We start from the raw sequence: 15348 nt of genomic DNA, 5'->3' as shown, positions 1-15348 counted from the left end.
TCCCCAGTGGGCTGAACTGGTCTGGGAGCTGCCGTATGTGAGTGGCAGGTCTGGCTGGGAGCTGCTCAGGGCTTGCACAGGATTAAATACAGTTCTGAAAGCTGGGGCAGGAAGAAAGGGGTCCTGGGTGCAGGGGCCTGGTGAGAGGTGGGCACCCATACAGCAGGGTTAGGGCTGCCCTCAGGTATGGTGTGTGGTGCCCCAGTGCTGCTCTCTGCCCCCTGGCCACCTCTCCACCCTCCCTAAACCTCCACCTCCAACACCAGCAGAAGCAGCTCACTGCCCTGGGAGCTCTTGAGTGTGGGAAGGGGCTTGTGCCCCAGGCAGCCTCCCTGATCTGTACTGCCCTGGCCTGGCAGGGACTGTGTGCTTCGAACCTTTCCACTGCTCAGATGAGGGCGGCCCCTGCGAGGAGCTCCTGGTGAGGGCACCCACCAAAGCACGGGCACATCACCATGTGTTGGCACAGAATGTTCATGTTAGAAAAGACAAAGAATGCTTTGGAGGTGGGGAGGCAGCGGCAGGTCCCTGCACGGGGCTGGCACCCTGGCGTGGGCACCTGCAGCCGGCCCCTGCTGTGGGATGCTGAGCGCTGGAGGCAGCTGCTGGAGTGTGAGGTGCTGCTGGAGGGATGCTCTGCTCAGCTTGTGCCTTGCAGCGTGAGTAGGCAACTACTGCTGCTGGCTCCTGATTTCAATTGTCATCCCCCTCTTTCGGCATGGGAGATATAATGACCTTGTCCTGTCGAGAAAGGAGAAGGGAGTCAGTTATAACCAGCTCATTAGGAATACAAGGACTTCTTCCAGGCTGCAGAGAAGAGAACCTGCCTCCCAGCCACCCGTGACCCCAGCAGAGGACCCCCCCTCCCCCCCGGGGGGCTCCAAGCCTCTTTAGAGGTCCGTCTTGGGGCTGGTGGCTCTGCTGTGGACTCCATGGCACCGAATCAAACTGCAGCTCAAGCTGCCTCTCAGGGCTCTGAGCTGCTGGTTTAAGAGGATGAGCCGCGTCTGCAGGATCTGCTCCCTGCAGGGCCTGGGCACGAAGAGCAGCCTCAGCTCTTTCCGCAGCAGCTGCCTGGCGGCGGCAGCACCACTTCTGGGTCAATCCCAGAGCTCAGGTCACTCCTGTGCAGCGAGCAGATAAGGGGCAGAGTCCCTTGCACTTCCCGCTGTGCTGGCGGAGCGCAGGCGCGCGGGGCTCGCGGCACCAGCGGAGCTTTTGGCGAGGTTGGGACAAGCGGGAAAACCCTCCCCTGCCCTTACGTCTCGGAAGGTGATGTTGTCGAAGCCCTGCGGGGAGCTGCCCTCCGCCGGCGGCGCGCCCGGCGGCCCGCGCCGCTTCACCCAGCACCAGCCGCCGGCAGCCGCCACCGCCAAGATGATGATGGCCAAGAGGACACCGACCACCGCCTCCGCCACAAAGCTGCCGGGGGAGCGATCTGCAAGGGGAGGAGATGCTGCCGGGGGAGCTGGCTCCAGCGAGCCCGAGCGCAGCGCCCCGAGCACAGCGCCCCGAGCACAGCGCCCTCAGCAGCGCTGAATGCACCTTCACAGACACAGTCATTCCCACACCTTGCTCTGGCATCTCCGGGCTGGAATGGCAGCTCGCCCCGGCGCTGTAAACGATGTCATCCAGTGCCACCGTCCCTTCCATCGGCCACCTCCGTGTGGTCACCTCAAAGATGATCTGCGGGGAAGACGGGGTCTGGGGGGGCTGCTGCATGGGGAGGGCACCCTGCACCCCCAACAGCACGCTGCACCCACACAGCACCTTGCACGTCATATGGCACCCTGCACCCTTCACAGCACCCTGCACCCCATACAGCACCTTGCACCCCATATGGCACTCTGCACCCTCCACAGCACCCTGCGCCCACACAGCACCCTGCACCCCGGGCAGCCCCGCTCACCTGGAAGGCACTGGGGCTCTGCACAGACACCGCTCCGCTCTGCCAGCTCCAGCCCTGGTGCCCTACCGCGCTCCACAGCGTGCGCTGCCCCGCCGTGCTCTGCAGCACCACCCGCAGCTCCCCGCTGGCTGCAGTGCAGGGAACAGGGGGCCTGGCATCAACCCAGAGCCCCAGAGAGCCACTGGGCTTCCCGGGCTGTGATGTTCTCCACTGGGATGGCAGCACCCTGTGGGAATGGGCATCCCCACTTCTCTGCTAGGGCTGAACCAGAGTGTCCATGGTCATTGAATCATGGAATGGTTTGTGTTGGAAGGAATATTAAAGCTCCTCCAGTTCCAACCCCCTGCCATGGGCAGGGACACCTTCCACTAGAGCAGGTTGCTCCAAGCCCCTGTGTCCAACCTGGCCTTGAACACTGCCAGGGATGGGGCAGCCACAGCTTCTCTGGGCACCCTGTGCCAGCACCTCAGCACCCTCACAGGGAAGAGCTTCTGCCTAAGAGCTCATCTCAATCTCCCCTGTTTCAGTTTGAACCCATCACCCCTTGTCCTATCACTACAGTCCCTGATGAAGAGTCCCTCTCCAGCATCCTTGTAGCCCCCTTCAGACTCTGAAAGGTCTCTGAGGTCTCCACACAGCTTCTCCTCTCCAGGCTGGAAAGCCCCAATGTTCTCAGCCTGGTCCTATGGGTGGAACAGGGTTTGCACGCCCTGACCAAGCCCCCTGCTCCCATCTGGGCTCAGGACACCCTGCGCAGGGGCAGCACCTCCTCCCTGTGCTTACAGAGGTGCTCTGGGATGTCCATGTAGTACCAGAACTGCAGGCAGGAGTCGGCAGCAGCAGGCAGAGGCTGGCTCTCCAGCAGGGCAGTGGTGCCTCCTGGGCCCAGCACACTGGTGTCGAAGTGCACGTAGTGACCTGAATGGGCAGAGACAGCACAGGGCGTCCTCCAGTGCTGCAGCCCCCGCCACACGTCCCCCCCTGAGTGCCCAGGGCAATGCCCAGAGGATTGCACCCCCCAGCTCTGCTCCTCACTGTGTGTGGGACAGAAGAGGGCGAAGAGGGGACCTGGATGCTGTGGAACCAGACCCTCTTGACATAGTGGGGGGACATTTGGGGTGACCCTATCCATCCCCAGCTCCTCTTCCTCATTCCAGCCATGCCAGGGTGCCCCAGGAGGACGCATGTCTCCTACCATTCCTTGTGCCCAGGGTGTGATCCTGCTCAGGGCCAGGGTACTTGGTAAGGGGGACCCCACTCTTCCAGCCCCAGGCAAAGCTGTGCAGGCGGGGGTCTGCGGGGCTGCTCCAGCCACACATGTCCCACTCGAAGTCACAGGATGCTGGGAGAGAAGGGGGGGGGCTGTGATGCATCCACTGCATGGAGGGAGACAGCAGCCGGGGGGGACAACACCCCAAGACCCCTCCCCACCACTCTGGCTTCGGGCCAGGCCAAGCTGAGGGCAGGAGCTGGGTGTCCCCATCCCCATGGCTGCATGCCCCCATGGGTGCCCCACACCCCTCTCACCTGGCTCAGGGCAGGCTCCATCCGACACGTGCAGATCATCCAGCGCGATGTACCCGTGGTCACCCCCAGGTCCCACTGCCTCGAACATCACCTGTGGGTGGGCAGGGGTACAGGGGGCAGGGGCTGCCATGTGCCCCCCGTCCCCCTCCCCGCCACGAAGTGCCCAGCACCCTGCCCCATCTCACCTGCCAGTCCTCATCTGCTTCCACAGTGGCATGGCCACGGTGCCAGGTGTCCCCCTCCGCGCTGCTCACTGCCAGCACCCTCCTCCACACCCCGCTCTGCTCCACAAAGACCCTGAGGGAGCCTGCCCAGGGTACCTACCATGAGGCAGGGTCTGTGCGGGATCCCCCCATCCCGAGGTGTCCCCAGGGTCCCAGTGCTCACCTGGGGCGCTGGCACTCAGCTGGTACCAGAAGGCCAGGCACTGGGCAGGCGCCAAGGGCTGGTAGGGCTGGGAGGTGAGGGCAGCCACATGCCCTGCGGGCAGGGAGCCTGTGCTCACCACCAGGTAATGGCCTGTAGGAGAGAAGCCCCATGTTGTGACTCTTCAACTGGCACCAGGGTACCACTGGGGCTGGGGATCTCCCCTGGCTTGGGGAGCCCCATACAGGATCACAGCATCATTAGGGTCTCTCTCTGTACATCATTCAGTGCAACCCCCTGCCAGGGCAGGTCATACAGGAATGTGCCCAGGAGGGTTTTGGATGTCTCCAGAGAGAGAGACTCCACAACCCCCCTGGGCAGCCTGTGCCAGTGCTCTGACAACCTTAATGGAAAGAACTTCTTCCTCATGTTGAGGTGAAACTTGTTGTGTGTTAGTTTATGGCTGTTGCTCCTTGTCCTGTCACTGGGCACCATTGAAAAGAGTCTGACACCATCCTGCTGGCACCCATTTTTGAGATACTGAGCTACATTGATGAGATCCCCTCTCAGGCTGCTCTTCTCCAGACTAACCATGCCCAGCTCCCGCAGTCTTTCCTCACAAGAGAGATGCCCCAAACCCCTGAGCATTCTGGTTAGTCTCTGCTGGACCCACTCCAGCAGCTCCTTGTCTGTCTTGTACTGAGGAGCCCAGTAATTCCCTCTGCACATCCTGGGCAGGCAGGACACAAGGCAGATGATAGGCAGGAGAGAAAGGGCAGGCAGGGCACAGGGCAGGCAGGGCACTTCGAGCAGGCAAGGCACTCAGGACAGGCAGGGCAGTCGGGGCAGGCAGGGTGCTCAGGACAGGCAGGGAGGGCAGGCAGGGCACTCGGGACAGGCAGGGCACAGGACAGGCAGGGCGCTCAGGGCAGGCAGGGCGCTCAGGATGGGCAGGGTGCTCAGGGCAGGCAGGGCACAGGACAGGCAGGGCGCTCAGGACAGGCAGGGTGCTCAGGGCAGACAGAGTGCTCTGGACAGGCAGGGTGCTCAGGACAGGCAGGGCGTTCTGGACAGGCAGGGCGCTCAGGGCAGGCAGGGCTCTCTGGACAGGCAGGGTGCTCAGGGCAGGCAGGGCGCTCAGGACAGGCAGCAGGGCTCCCCAGGAAGCCGTGGTGCCGGTACCTGCTGCAGTGCCGGTGGTGTGGTCAGCCGGGGGCCCGGCAGTGGTGCCCGTGCCATTGCTCTGCCGCAGCCACTCCTGCTGCCCGCTGCTCACCAGCCCGCAGGTGTCTGCCTCGAAGGAGCAGGAGAGCTCAGCCCCACAGGGTCCCACTGTCAGGGCCAGGTCGTCCAGTGCCACGTCCCCCAGGAACCCATCCCGCAGGGCCTCAAAAGCCACCTGTGCCAAGACAACCCTGTCAGATGGACCGAACCCCAACACAGCCCCGTCAGATGGACTGAGCCCAACACAGCCCCGTCAGATGGACCGAACCCCAACACAGCCTCATCAGATGGACTGAACCCCAACACAGCCTCATCAGATGGACTGACCCCAACACAGCCCCATCAGATGGACTGAACCCCAGCACAGCCTCATCAGATGGACTGACTCCAACACAGCCCCATCAGATGGACTGACTCCAACACAGGCCCGTCAGATGGACCAAACCCCAACACAGCCCCGTCAGATGGACTGAGCCCCACCAGTACCCGGGGGCATGGGGGTGCCCAGTCCTCACCCGGTACTGATGCTGGCCTGTAGCAGGCAGGGTGGCCCGTCCTCGGTGCCAGACACTGCCCTGGGTGCCCCGCTGGGTCCAGAGCACTGTCTCCTCTGCTCCCTCCAGCCACAGCTTGAGGTTCAGGGTGCCTGTAATGAGGGGAGCATAGAGCAGCCATCCTGCGCCCGCAGGACCCGGCTGTAGCAGGGGAGGAGGCTGCGTACCAATCTGCGGGCCAGCCAGGCGGTACCAGAAGGACAGGCAGTGCGCGGTGGCAGCGGGCTCCTGTGGGTATGTGACGAGCTGCGCCCGCTCCCCACGGCTCCATGGCGCAGAGGGGTCCGCAGCCAGGAAGTAGCCTGAGTGTCCGGGACAGCCAGGGTGGAGTGGACACAGACACAGACATGGACACGGGTGCTCGGAGCTGCACCCGCATCACTCACACCCTGGTGTCCAGGTGTCCCCAGGCTGCCCCTGGTTGGTCTCACCCCACAGGCATGTGGCTGCTTGGAGCACACAGGGCACATCCAAGTGCTGGGGACAGGAGGCTGTGGGTGTCCTGGGCTTCCCAGGGTCCCTGGGAGAGGAGCCAGCCCCTTACCTGAGCCTGTGGTGTGGTCGGAGCCCTGTCCTTGCCCTGTGCCACGGACCCATTTGAAGTCACTGGACTGATCCTGGTACCAGCCACACATGCCCCTCTCAAAGTTGCAGGACAGCTCTGGACAAAGCGAGATGATAATGATGAGGGAGCAGGGACAGGGCACCCCAAAAGCAAACAGGTCGTCCCAATGTCCCTTTCCCTCTACCTGCCTTCCCCCTCCCCAGATTCAACCCTTGCAGGTGTCCGGGGGCAGGATGTATGCTCAGTCCTACCCCAGAGCTTTTGCACCGTGGTCCTGTCCCTGGGCTGAGGACAGGGTGACAGTCACCAGGCAGCCCCCATGGGAACATCCTCCATCTCTGTGGGTGGGGGTCCCCTCCTGCCCTCAGCTGCTCCCTGCCAACGTGCCCGTGGCCGTACCCGTGGCTGCTGGTGGCACCATGTCAGGGTGGCACTGCACAAATGTCACGTTATCCACGGCAGCGCTTGCTGAGTCCTGCAGATCCACCAGTGCCAGCAGCTCAACCTGGGGAGAATGTGACAGTGGCAGTGAGCCTGGGGTGCCTGGCACTGCCCTGTGCAGCCGACCAGGCTGGTCCCTGTGCTCCAAGAACACCTGGAAGGGTCGGCTCCTCTCTCCCAGCAGGATGTGGATGTGTCCCTCAGCTGTGCTGCCCTGTCCCTGCGTGTGCCAGGCCACATGGGAGGTGCCAGCGGTGTGATCCGCGATGCTGACAGCGATGAAGCCTGGCATGAGAGGTGGTGCTGAGCCTGCGGGCACCAGCAGCGTCCCCACCAGAGCCCTACATAGCCCCAGCACCCCCAGCCCGCAGACACAGGGGACAGGGACACCGCGGCGCCAGGGCAGTGTGATGGGGCAGAGCAGGGCTGAGAGGCAGCAAAGTCAGGAAGGGGCAGGGCGATCTGCCCTGTGCTGGGGGGGGCAGGGAGCAGGCAGAGGCAGGCAGGGGCAGGCAGGGTGCAGGCAGGGATCAGGCAGAGGCAGGCAGGGGCAGGCAGGGAGCAGGCAGAGGCAGGCAGGTGCAGGCAGGGTGCAGGCAGGGAGCAGGCAGAGGCAGGCAGGGGCAGGCAGGGAGCAGGCAGAGGCAGGCAGGTGCAGGCAGGGTGCAGGCAGGGAGCAGGCAGGGTGCAGGCAGGGAGCAGGCAGGGAGCAGGCAGGGTGCAGGCAGGGAGCAGGCAGAGGCAGGCAGGGGCAGGCAGGGTGCAGGCAGAGGGGCAGGCAGGGGACAGGCAGAGGGGCAGACAGGAGGCAGGGTGCAAGCAGGATGCAGGTAGGGTGCAGGCAAGATGCAGGCAGGGTGCAGGCCAGGCACACCGGGGCAGGCAGGAGGTTACCTTGGGTGCTGCTGTTGATGTGGTAGCTCATCTCCATGGCACAGGCAGGGCCGGAAGGGCCCAGCAGAGGCGTGCGGGCCTTGGCAGCAGCCACCATTTGTCCTTCTCCTGCCTGGACAGTCAGGAAAGCCCCTGGGGATGGAAACACCCTGAGAGGTTGCACCTACCCTGGCAGCACCCACCAAGCACCCTGTCCACTATCACCTCCACCCGTCCCGTGGTGGCTGGTGGGAGCGGGAGGTCCCTGCACCCTGGGGACCAGAGAGCTCCATCTCAGCGGAGGAGCAGCCTCACCTGTGAGGATGGTGCCGGCGGGCTGGGGCTCGGTGGTTCTCTGCAGCTCCCAGCGCAGCCGCCCCACACTGACGTCGTGCCAGCCCCCGGGCCCCTCCTCGAACGTGGTTGCTCCTGCAACAGCCCAGGCTCAGCCCCGCGCAGCACCCGTGTCCCGGCCGTGCCTCCCGGGCTGCCGCTCACCGCAGCGCGTCTCGTCCGAGCCGTCGGCGCAGGTCGCGGCGAAGTCGCAGCCCAGCTCCGCCGCGATGCACTCGCCGCTGTCACACGCCACCTCCGCGGCCGCGCAGGGATCGGCTCCCCCCAGGCTCGGCAGCGCGGTCGAGGGCTGCTCTGATGGAGAAATCCCCCGGGATGGGAGCAGCGGTGAGAGCAGCGGCAGCGCCGCCCCGCCAGCCGCGGGTCCCCGTTCCCCACCCCTGCCCTGCTGCTGCCAGGGCTCGTGACAGCTGCCCTGTGCGGCACGGCTCGGGCAGGAGATTTTGGCACAGGAGATGGGGTGTCACAGCCGCAGGACAGGGACACCAGGCTGTGGGACCTGTGACAAGTGACTGCCACAGCAGACCCCGTGGTGTGTCCCTTGGGGATGGTGCCGTGGGCACAAGGCACCCGGGGATACTGCCTTGCCAGAGCGGGGCCGGGGACCCTCAGGCTCACCCAGCTCCTGCACGCAGCCCGGGGACAGGATCAGGTCATCGATAGCTACGGTCCCTGCGCTGCCAGCCACCCCCTCGATCAGCACCTGTGGAGGAGTACCACGCCACCACCATGACCATGGGGTCTGGCACTGCATGGAGGGGCCCAGAGATGGCACTGGTACAGGGTGACACGGGGGAGCTGTGGACAGGGGAACCCCACTTGTGTGACCGGCTGACCGTGCTTTCTCTGAGGATGGGCTCAGCATGGTGATGCTGAAGGCTGGAAGGGGAGCTGGCAGGGCTATGGTGGGCCTGGGGTGATGATGCTGCCCATGCACACCACCATGGCCTGTGGCTGCCCAGAGGTGCTGCTGGGGTGCATTGGGGTGCCCTCTAGGGCTGTCTGGGAGAGGGATGGGTTGTGTGTTTGGCCACAGGGGACAGCAGACAGGAAGCATTGAAGGCATGGGGTGACATGGGAGGGATGCAGACATCCCCTCCAGTAGGGTGGTCCCTGGGCTGGAGGGGCTGGTAGGGGGTTTGAAGGTATGGGCACAAGGACATAAGGGTGACACATACTGGCACCAGAGGCTCAGTTCTGGTGCCCGGTTCCCAGTTCAACCCTGGTCCCATGGGTGCTTACTGAGGGTGTCTCCGTGCCCCCTATCCCACAGGTGCCTGCCCACCTTAAAGCTGTCCGTCACATTGAAGTCCACTCTCTCCCGGACCCAGAGGCTGCCCAAGTCCCCTCTCCTCTCCCTCACCAAGTACTTGGTGAAGTTGGTCATGTAGGAGATGCTGAGGCTGCTGGTGGCCGAGCCATGGAGGTGACAGTATAGCACGAGCTGGGGATAGGGAGGGGATGAGCAAACCCCAATACCCCAGGGCAGAGGCAGCTTCTTGCACCCCTGGCATAGCCAGGGGACGCTCCCAAAGGTGGGGCTGGAGGAGCTCATAGCTGGCAACAGGCACCAGAGATGCCACCAAACCACCCCCAAGATCCTGCTGCCCATCCAAACTACCCCAAAATCCTGCTGCCCATCCAAACCACCCCCAAAATCCTGCTGCCCATTGCCAGCAATGGGTCAGCTGCAGCCCAGCCCCATGTGCCCACACAGGCCGTGGTGTGGGGCCCCAGAGGTGACTCACAGAGCAGGAGTTGGTGGCCTGGAGAGTGGCACTGCTGAGCCGTGCCGTGCTGCCAGCGCTGCCCACGTGGAGGAAAAACCCTGTGGGAGATGCCAGGAAGGGACTGGTGGCACCATGGGGGTACAAGATGCTCTTTTCCTGGCACAGCCTGAAGCCGAGCCCAGGGAATGTGCCAGCGATGCCCCATGGACCTGTGGTGGGGCTCCCCTGGGGTGCTGGTGCCCAGGTACCTGCCCTGCTGCTACTGCTGTGGTCCCGGGTGGGGAAGCCGTACTCAGTGCCCAGGTTCAGGCTCGTGTTCCTCTCCCACGCCGGCTGCCCGGCCTCTGCCTCCCAGCTGCAGAGGTTCTGCTCGAAGGAGCAGAGCTCGAAGGATGCTGCGGGCAGGGAGGGAGGGCAGAGTGACCCAGGGGTGGGGTCCCAGCCTTCCCCACAGCAGGGGGGTCACTGCAATGGGCTGGGCTGATGCCACCCCTCCAGAAAGCCCTTGGGAGAATTTTGCCCCTCTGGCTGCACTGCCATAGGGCAGATCTGGGGTGACCCCTGCCAGCCCCATGACCCAGCTTTGCCCCATCAGTGCAGACCCTCAGCCCATCTGTGTGGTTGGTGGGGGCAGTGGGCAGGAACCCTCCTGGGGCCAGGCATGCTCACTGCATTGCGTTGGATCCTCATCCGAGCCGTCCCCACAGTCATCAGTGCCGTCACAGAAGCGGTGCTGTGCCAGGCAGGAGCCGTGGCTGCAGCGGCTCTCCTCCGCCCCACAGACCTGCTGCCCCAGCTCTGGGGCGGTGGGACACTGTCAGCAGATGGCTTGGCCTACAGGGACCCCTGCACATCTGGGCTCCCCCATGTCCTCCCTGGGTTACTTGAGGGACAGACTTTGCTGCCCAGCCCATGTCCTGGCCAGGACAAGGTACCTCCAAGACACAGCAGGAGAGCTCCCAAACCAAAGCCCAAACCAGTTCCCAGCTCATGTCTCATCCCAGAGGATGTGGGACTCACCCTGCAAGGCGCAGTTCCTGAAGACAATGTCATCGAGTGCCAGCTCTGCCCCACTCATGGGTGGTTGTGTCAGGGAAAAGATGAGCTGCCAGTGAGAGGATGGGGATGGCACAAGCTGAGAATCAGCCTGAACTGCCCGAGGGGCCTCGGCTGCCCGGGCATCACGTGGTTCCGCCGGCCCAGCTCGCAGGGCTGGACACTGCCCTGCCTCACCTGGAACTCCCCTGTCACCTGGCCTGGGTACGCAACCAGCTGGTGCCAGCCCTCGCCTCCGTGCCCAGGGCTCTGCCACAGCTCCACCACCTCGTCTGTGTGTGCCATGGCCAGGCGCAGCACTGGCCACTCTGTCTGGTTGAGCACTGTGGGGACACCCAGGATGTGGTCATGGGCATCCTGGGGTACCCCTGGGAACCAGAACTGGGATGCCTGCGTCCTGTCAGCTCTGCTTGTGGAGCATAGAGATGAGCGGGATGGCAAGGACCCATCTTGAGGTGCCGGTGGCTCTGTCCCTGCCATGGGGACAGATGGCCCCATCCCTCCCCACTGCCCCCATCATAGCTTCCCTGTGCCTGGTGCCCCAAGACCTGCCTGTGCCCACCATGGGGCCCTCACCGCTGCCCGAGAGGTGGTACCAGGCCCTGATCTCGCATGTGGCGGCTGCTTCCTGCATCATGGGTGACCTGAGCCAGGCCGTGGCTGTGGTCTTTGCCGGAGGGGACACAGTCACCATGAACCACCCTGGGGACAGCAGAGAGCAAAGCAGGGGCTGCAGCCCCATGGGATGGCACTGGAGCTGAGGCTGGTGCTGCTCCTGCCCACCATGGGTCTGCTGCATCCCCTGCACCCTACAAGGATGGGTGTCCTGCCACCCTGGCTTCAGGACACCCATGGCCCCGTGGTGCGGTGCTGGAGCCTGCTCAGCACCCGAGCAGCTCCTGCTTACCCAGGTCGGTGCCCAGGGTGTGATCCGAGTGGGGCCCCGTGCCCCATGTGGCCAGGTTGGCATGGCCCCGCACCCATCTGTACACTGAGGTGCTCACGTCCTGCCAGCCACAGGCATCGTCCTCGAAGTCACAGGTAAAGGAGGTGCCCAGCGCTGCTGAGCCCTGCAGGTACCCTGGGGCAGGTGGATGGGGCATCAGGGCAAGGCTGGGGCCACCCCATGGACCTGCACCCACCCCGGGGTCCTGCACCCGCCCCATGGACCTGCACCCGCCCCATAAGCCTGCACCCACCCCAGGGTCCTGCACCCACAGCGCCCCCACTCCATTAGTCGGAGCGGGACAGGGGCTGGGGGGGCACCCACCGCACTGGTCCTCGTCGGAGCAGTTGCCACAGTTGCAGATGAAGTTGCAGCGCTCCTTGGCCACGCTGCTGCAGCTGCGGGCACCGCTGGAGCCGCCGGGGGGGACGGAACCGGCTGTGGGAGAGACAACGGGACTACAGAGGGCAGGGGCAGCAGCGGTGCCAGCACACGGGCCCTGCAGGGGACCATGGTCTGGGCTCCCAGCCTGGGACCGTGCTGTGGAGCGCTGAGCTCTCAGTGGCACCATTCCTTGGGCAGGAACCCACCAGCGCCCCACAGCTCCACATCTGCTCTGCCATGTCCCACTGTCAGCCCTGCTCCCACACATCCCTGGGTCCCGCTGACCCTCCAGCCGAGCATATCCCACCCCTCAGCCCCTGTTTTGGGAAGAACAGGAAATCTGGGCATTTCCCTTCCCACGCTGCCCAAAGCCAGTGATCTCCAGCTCAGCCATCGCCCTGGAGAATCCTGGGCTGTCAGTGGAGCCCAGAGGAGGGTTTTGCTGGGCTGCATCTGCCCCGGCCTCCCCCCAAGCAGCGCAGCCCCCTAAAGCTGGGGCAGCAGAGATCCCCATGGGAGCACACACTGGGGGCCCCTTCCCTCCCCACAGCAGCACCCCCGCGGCAGCAGAGCTCACCCAGCAGCAGCAGGAGGGTGAGCACCTTCTGCCCCGACATCTCCAGGACACGGCGACGGTGAAACGGAGCTGGGAGAGGCACGGGGCTGGTGGGGGAGGCCATGCTGTGAGCCCAGGGCTGGAATCTGCTCCCCTGGACTTCAGCCCCGCTGTTATCTGCTTTCCAGCCCCGCAGCAGGGTTTATGGCCGGGCTGGGACAGGTCACCTGTGGTCCTGCTGCCCGGCACCACCACAGCATCGCAGATGGTGAACGGGCAGCTCTTCATCCAGCCCCAAGAGACCTTTGGCTGCTTCTCCCCATTGAACCACTCTTCTTCAGCCCCCCTTTTCCAACCAGGACAAGATGCTGGGTGCTGCTCTGACCAGGATGGGGTTGGCTGGCACACACCAGCTCAGAGAGGGAAAAGGCCACTTCTTCCCACCAAGCCAGTGATGCTGCCAGCCCTGAGGGAGAAGCTGGCACCTCTGCCAGGGGCCTGGGGGCCATAATGTGCCAGCTGCTGGGCTGTGTCATGTTTATCCACAGGGAATTAAAACATGATAGCATAAGGAGCAGAGGGAGAACCTCTGGGTGAAAGACAGGGAGTGGCCGGAGATGACAGTTGTGCTGAAGGATGGTGGGAATGGGGTGCAAGGAGCAACCCCAAGGCAGGAAAGATATGAATGGGGCATGATGCAGCCAGGCAGTGGTGAGCCACAGCAGGCAGGGATGCACAGGACTGGAGGGAGTTAGCCTTAAAAATGTTGGAGCTTGGAATTCAGAACAAAACTCGAAGTGTCGAGAAGTTTGGGGCAGGCTGGGAGGGGAGGCAGGGACAGGCAGGACACATCCCATGGTGTCCTGCAGCCTGTCCCAGCACTCAGCTGAGCTGCCTTAGCGCACCCCAGCCCTGCCGATGGCAGGCAGGAGCGGGGGACTCAGCCTGCCCGCTCCAGGCAGAGCAGCCTGGCAGAGCCAGCCTCCCACTGCCACACGTTTGGGCAGAAGCTGTTTTGGGAGGGTGCCCTGGCCAGCAGAGCCTGGCAACAGCCTGCAATGCCCCTTCCCCGGGCTCTCAGCAGCATCTCTCCAGCCATTGCCCTCTTCTTCAGCCCCAGCAGAGCCTCCTGCTGCCGCCGCTGCAGCCCCCGTGCCCAGAGCTGGGCCCCCGTTGCTGAAGGCTGAGTGCGGAGGTTTCTCCCCTCCTGTCTACGGCCTTGGACAGCAGATTGCAGGTGATTGCATCAGGTGCAGTAAAGCACAGGGTTCACTCCTTCCCCCAGCACGAGCGGGGTCGGTACCTGCACCCTCCTAGCCCTGTGCCCCGGCACTGGCAGCGCCTGCAGGCGGGAACCCTGCCCTTCCCCGGCTGTCCAGAGCCCTGACGGGCACCAAGCTGAGCTCAAGCAGAGCAGCCACGGGCCTCCTGGAGCATCTCCAGCAGGTCTGATCCCTCCCTTCTGCACTGAGGAGGCACAAGCGGATGTTGAGGACCCCCACTACAGAGATGTGAGCATACTGGAGCAGACCGTGATGATGATAAAGGGACTGAGCTTCCCATGAGGACAGAGCTGGAGCTGCCCAAACTTGAGAAGGCACAGGGGGATGTCACCCATGTGTATAAAGACCTAACAGGAGGGAGCAGAGAGGAGCAGCCTCTTCTAAGCAGTGAGTGCCCTGTGAAAGGACAAGAGACAGTGAGAACATGAAATACCATGTAAGAAAAACCTCTGCTGTGAGGGCCATCAAAACCACAGCAGGCTGTAGGGTCTGGAGCTGTGGAGATGCCCAAAACCCACAGCCCCAGGCAACCGGCTGGAGCTGGCTCTGCTGGGGCAAGGGATGGACTGGACATCTCCAGAGGTGCTTCCAAGCTGCGCTCCTCCATGTGACCAGTGCAGGGCACTCAGCCCCCACCTAACAGCCACCAGTGTTCAGGGCACTCCTGACTGTTGTGTAACATTCACCCCAGCATGGAGAAGATGGTCAGCACTTTGCAGGAGGTCAAGTGTAGGCACAGCAGAGCTGTTTGTCTAGAGCAGGCCCAGTGCAACCTCATGCATGTTGCACTTTCAAACTGAAACACGGGAGATTGAGGTGAGCTCTTAGGTAGAAGCTCTTCCCTGTGAGGGTGCTGAGGCGCTGGCACAGGGTGCCCAGAGAAGCTGTGGCTGCCCCATCCCTGGCAGTGTTCAAGGCCAGGTTGGACACAGGGGCTTGGAGCAACCTGCTCTAGTGGAAGGTGTCCCTGCCCGTGGCAGGGGGTTGGAACTGGATGAGCTTTAAGGTCCCCTCAACCCAAACCATTCTATGATTTTGCGATATTATATCCTGGGCACCTGAGCTGAGCTGCCAGCTTGCTTCCCCTTCCACCAGCTTGCTTCCCCTTCCCCCTCCTGTGGAGGCTGGTGGGCACCATCCTCCACAGGAGACTGAGCTACAGCCCTGAGCTACCACCCAGGCAGTGGTCCCACACCCCGAGCCTGGCCCATGAAGCTCATCCCTATCCCTCATGATCTATCTTTTGAGTTTGAGGCAGGACACTGGGCCCGGGGGCTGAGCCTCAGCAGGTTGTGCTGACCCTGCATGGCTCCAGGCACGGAGGAACCGCTTCCTCTCTAGGTAGCCCACATCCCTGATGGCAAGGGGGGAAGGCAGGGAGGCAGCAGCAGGCAGAGTGGCCAGGCAGGAGCCAGGAGCACACAGGATCGTAGTCTGACAGGTGAAATGGGGCTGGGACCTGGGGGTTAAGGCTCCTCCAGTCCCAACCTTGTATGGGACAGCGACCAAGCGATCTACCTGGCAGCCTGACCTCTACCTGAGCCTTGAGCTCTACCTCAAGGTGTGACCACCCAGTGGGG

General features: G+C 63.6%; 1 protein-coding gene across 1 annotated transcript; it reads right to left on the bottom strand.

Annotated features, from left to right (window-relative positions):
- Positions 1–462: 462 nt before the first annotated feature.
- MAMDC4 (MAM domain containing 4) lies at positions 463–12677 on the bottom strand. Its single transcript, XM_030506677.1, has 29 exons — positions 12507–12677; positions 11870–11983; positions 11507–11680; positions 11176–11301; positions 10777–10922; positions 10564–10648; positions 10213–10341; positions 9792–9938; positions 9562–9641; positions 9099–9257; positions 8432–8516; positions 7958–8107; positions 7775–7888; positions 7481–7612; positions 6741–6871; positions 6545–6650; positions 6125–6241; positions 5748–5882; positions 5542–5672; positions 4985–5201; positions 3824–3955; positions 3622–3743; positions 3437–3527; positions 3105–3251; positions 2693–2827; positions 1910–2037; positions 1572–1686; positions 1263–1438; positions 463–741 (listed from the first exon to the last, which is right to left on the bottom strand). The coding sequence occupies exons 1-29, from the start codon at positions 12607–12609 to the stop codon at positions 694–696; spliced, it is 3675 nt and encodes a 1224-aa protein (XP_030362537.1). The 5' UTR covers positions 12610–12677; the 3' UTR covers positions 463–693.
- Between the last annotated feature and the right edge of the window lie 2671 nt (positions 12678–15348).

The sequence above is a fragment of the Strigops habroptila genome, chromosome 15 (genome assembly GCF_004027225.2).
Source record: "Strigops habroptila isolate Jane chromosome 15, bStrHab1.2.pri, whole genome shotgun sequence".
Taxonomy (NCBI): domain Eukaryota; kingdom Metazoa; phylum Chordata; class Aves; order Psittaciformes; family Psittacidae; genus Strigops; species Strigops habroptila.
The sequence above is the reverse complement of the archived record's forward strand: the minus strand, read 5'-3'. Positions and strand labels throughout refer to the sequence as shown.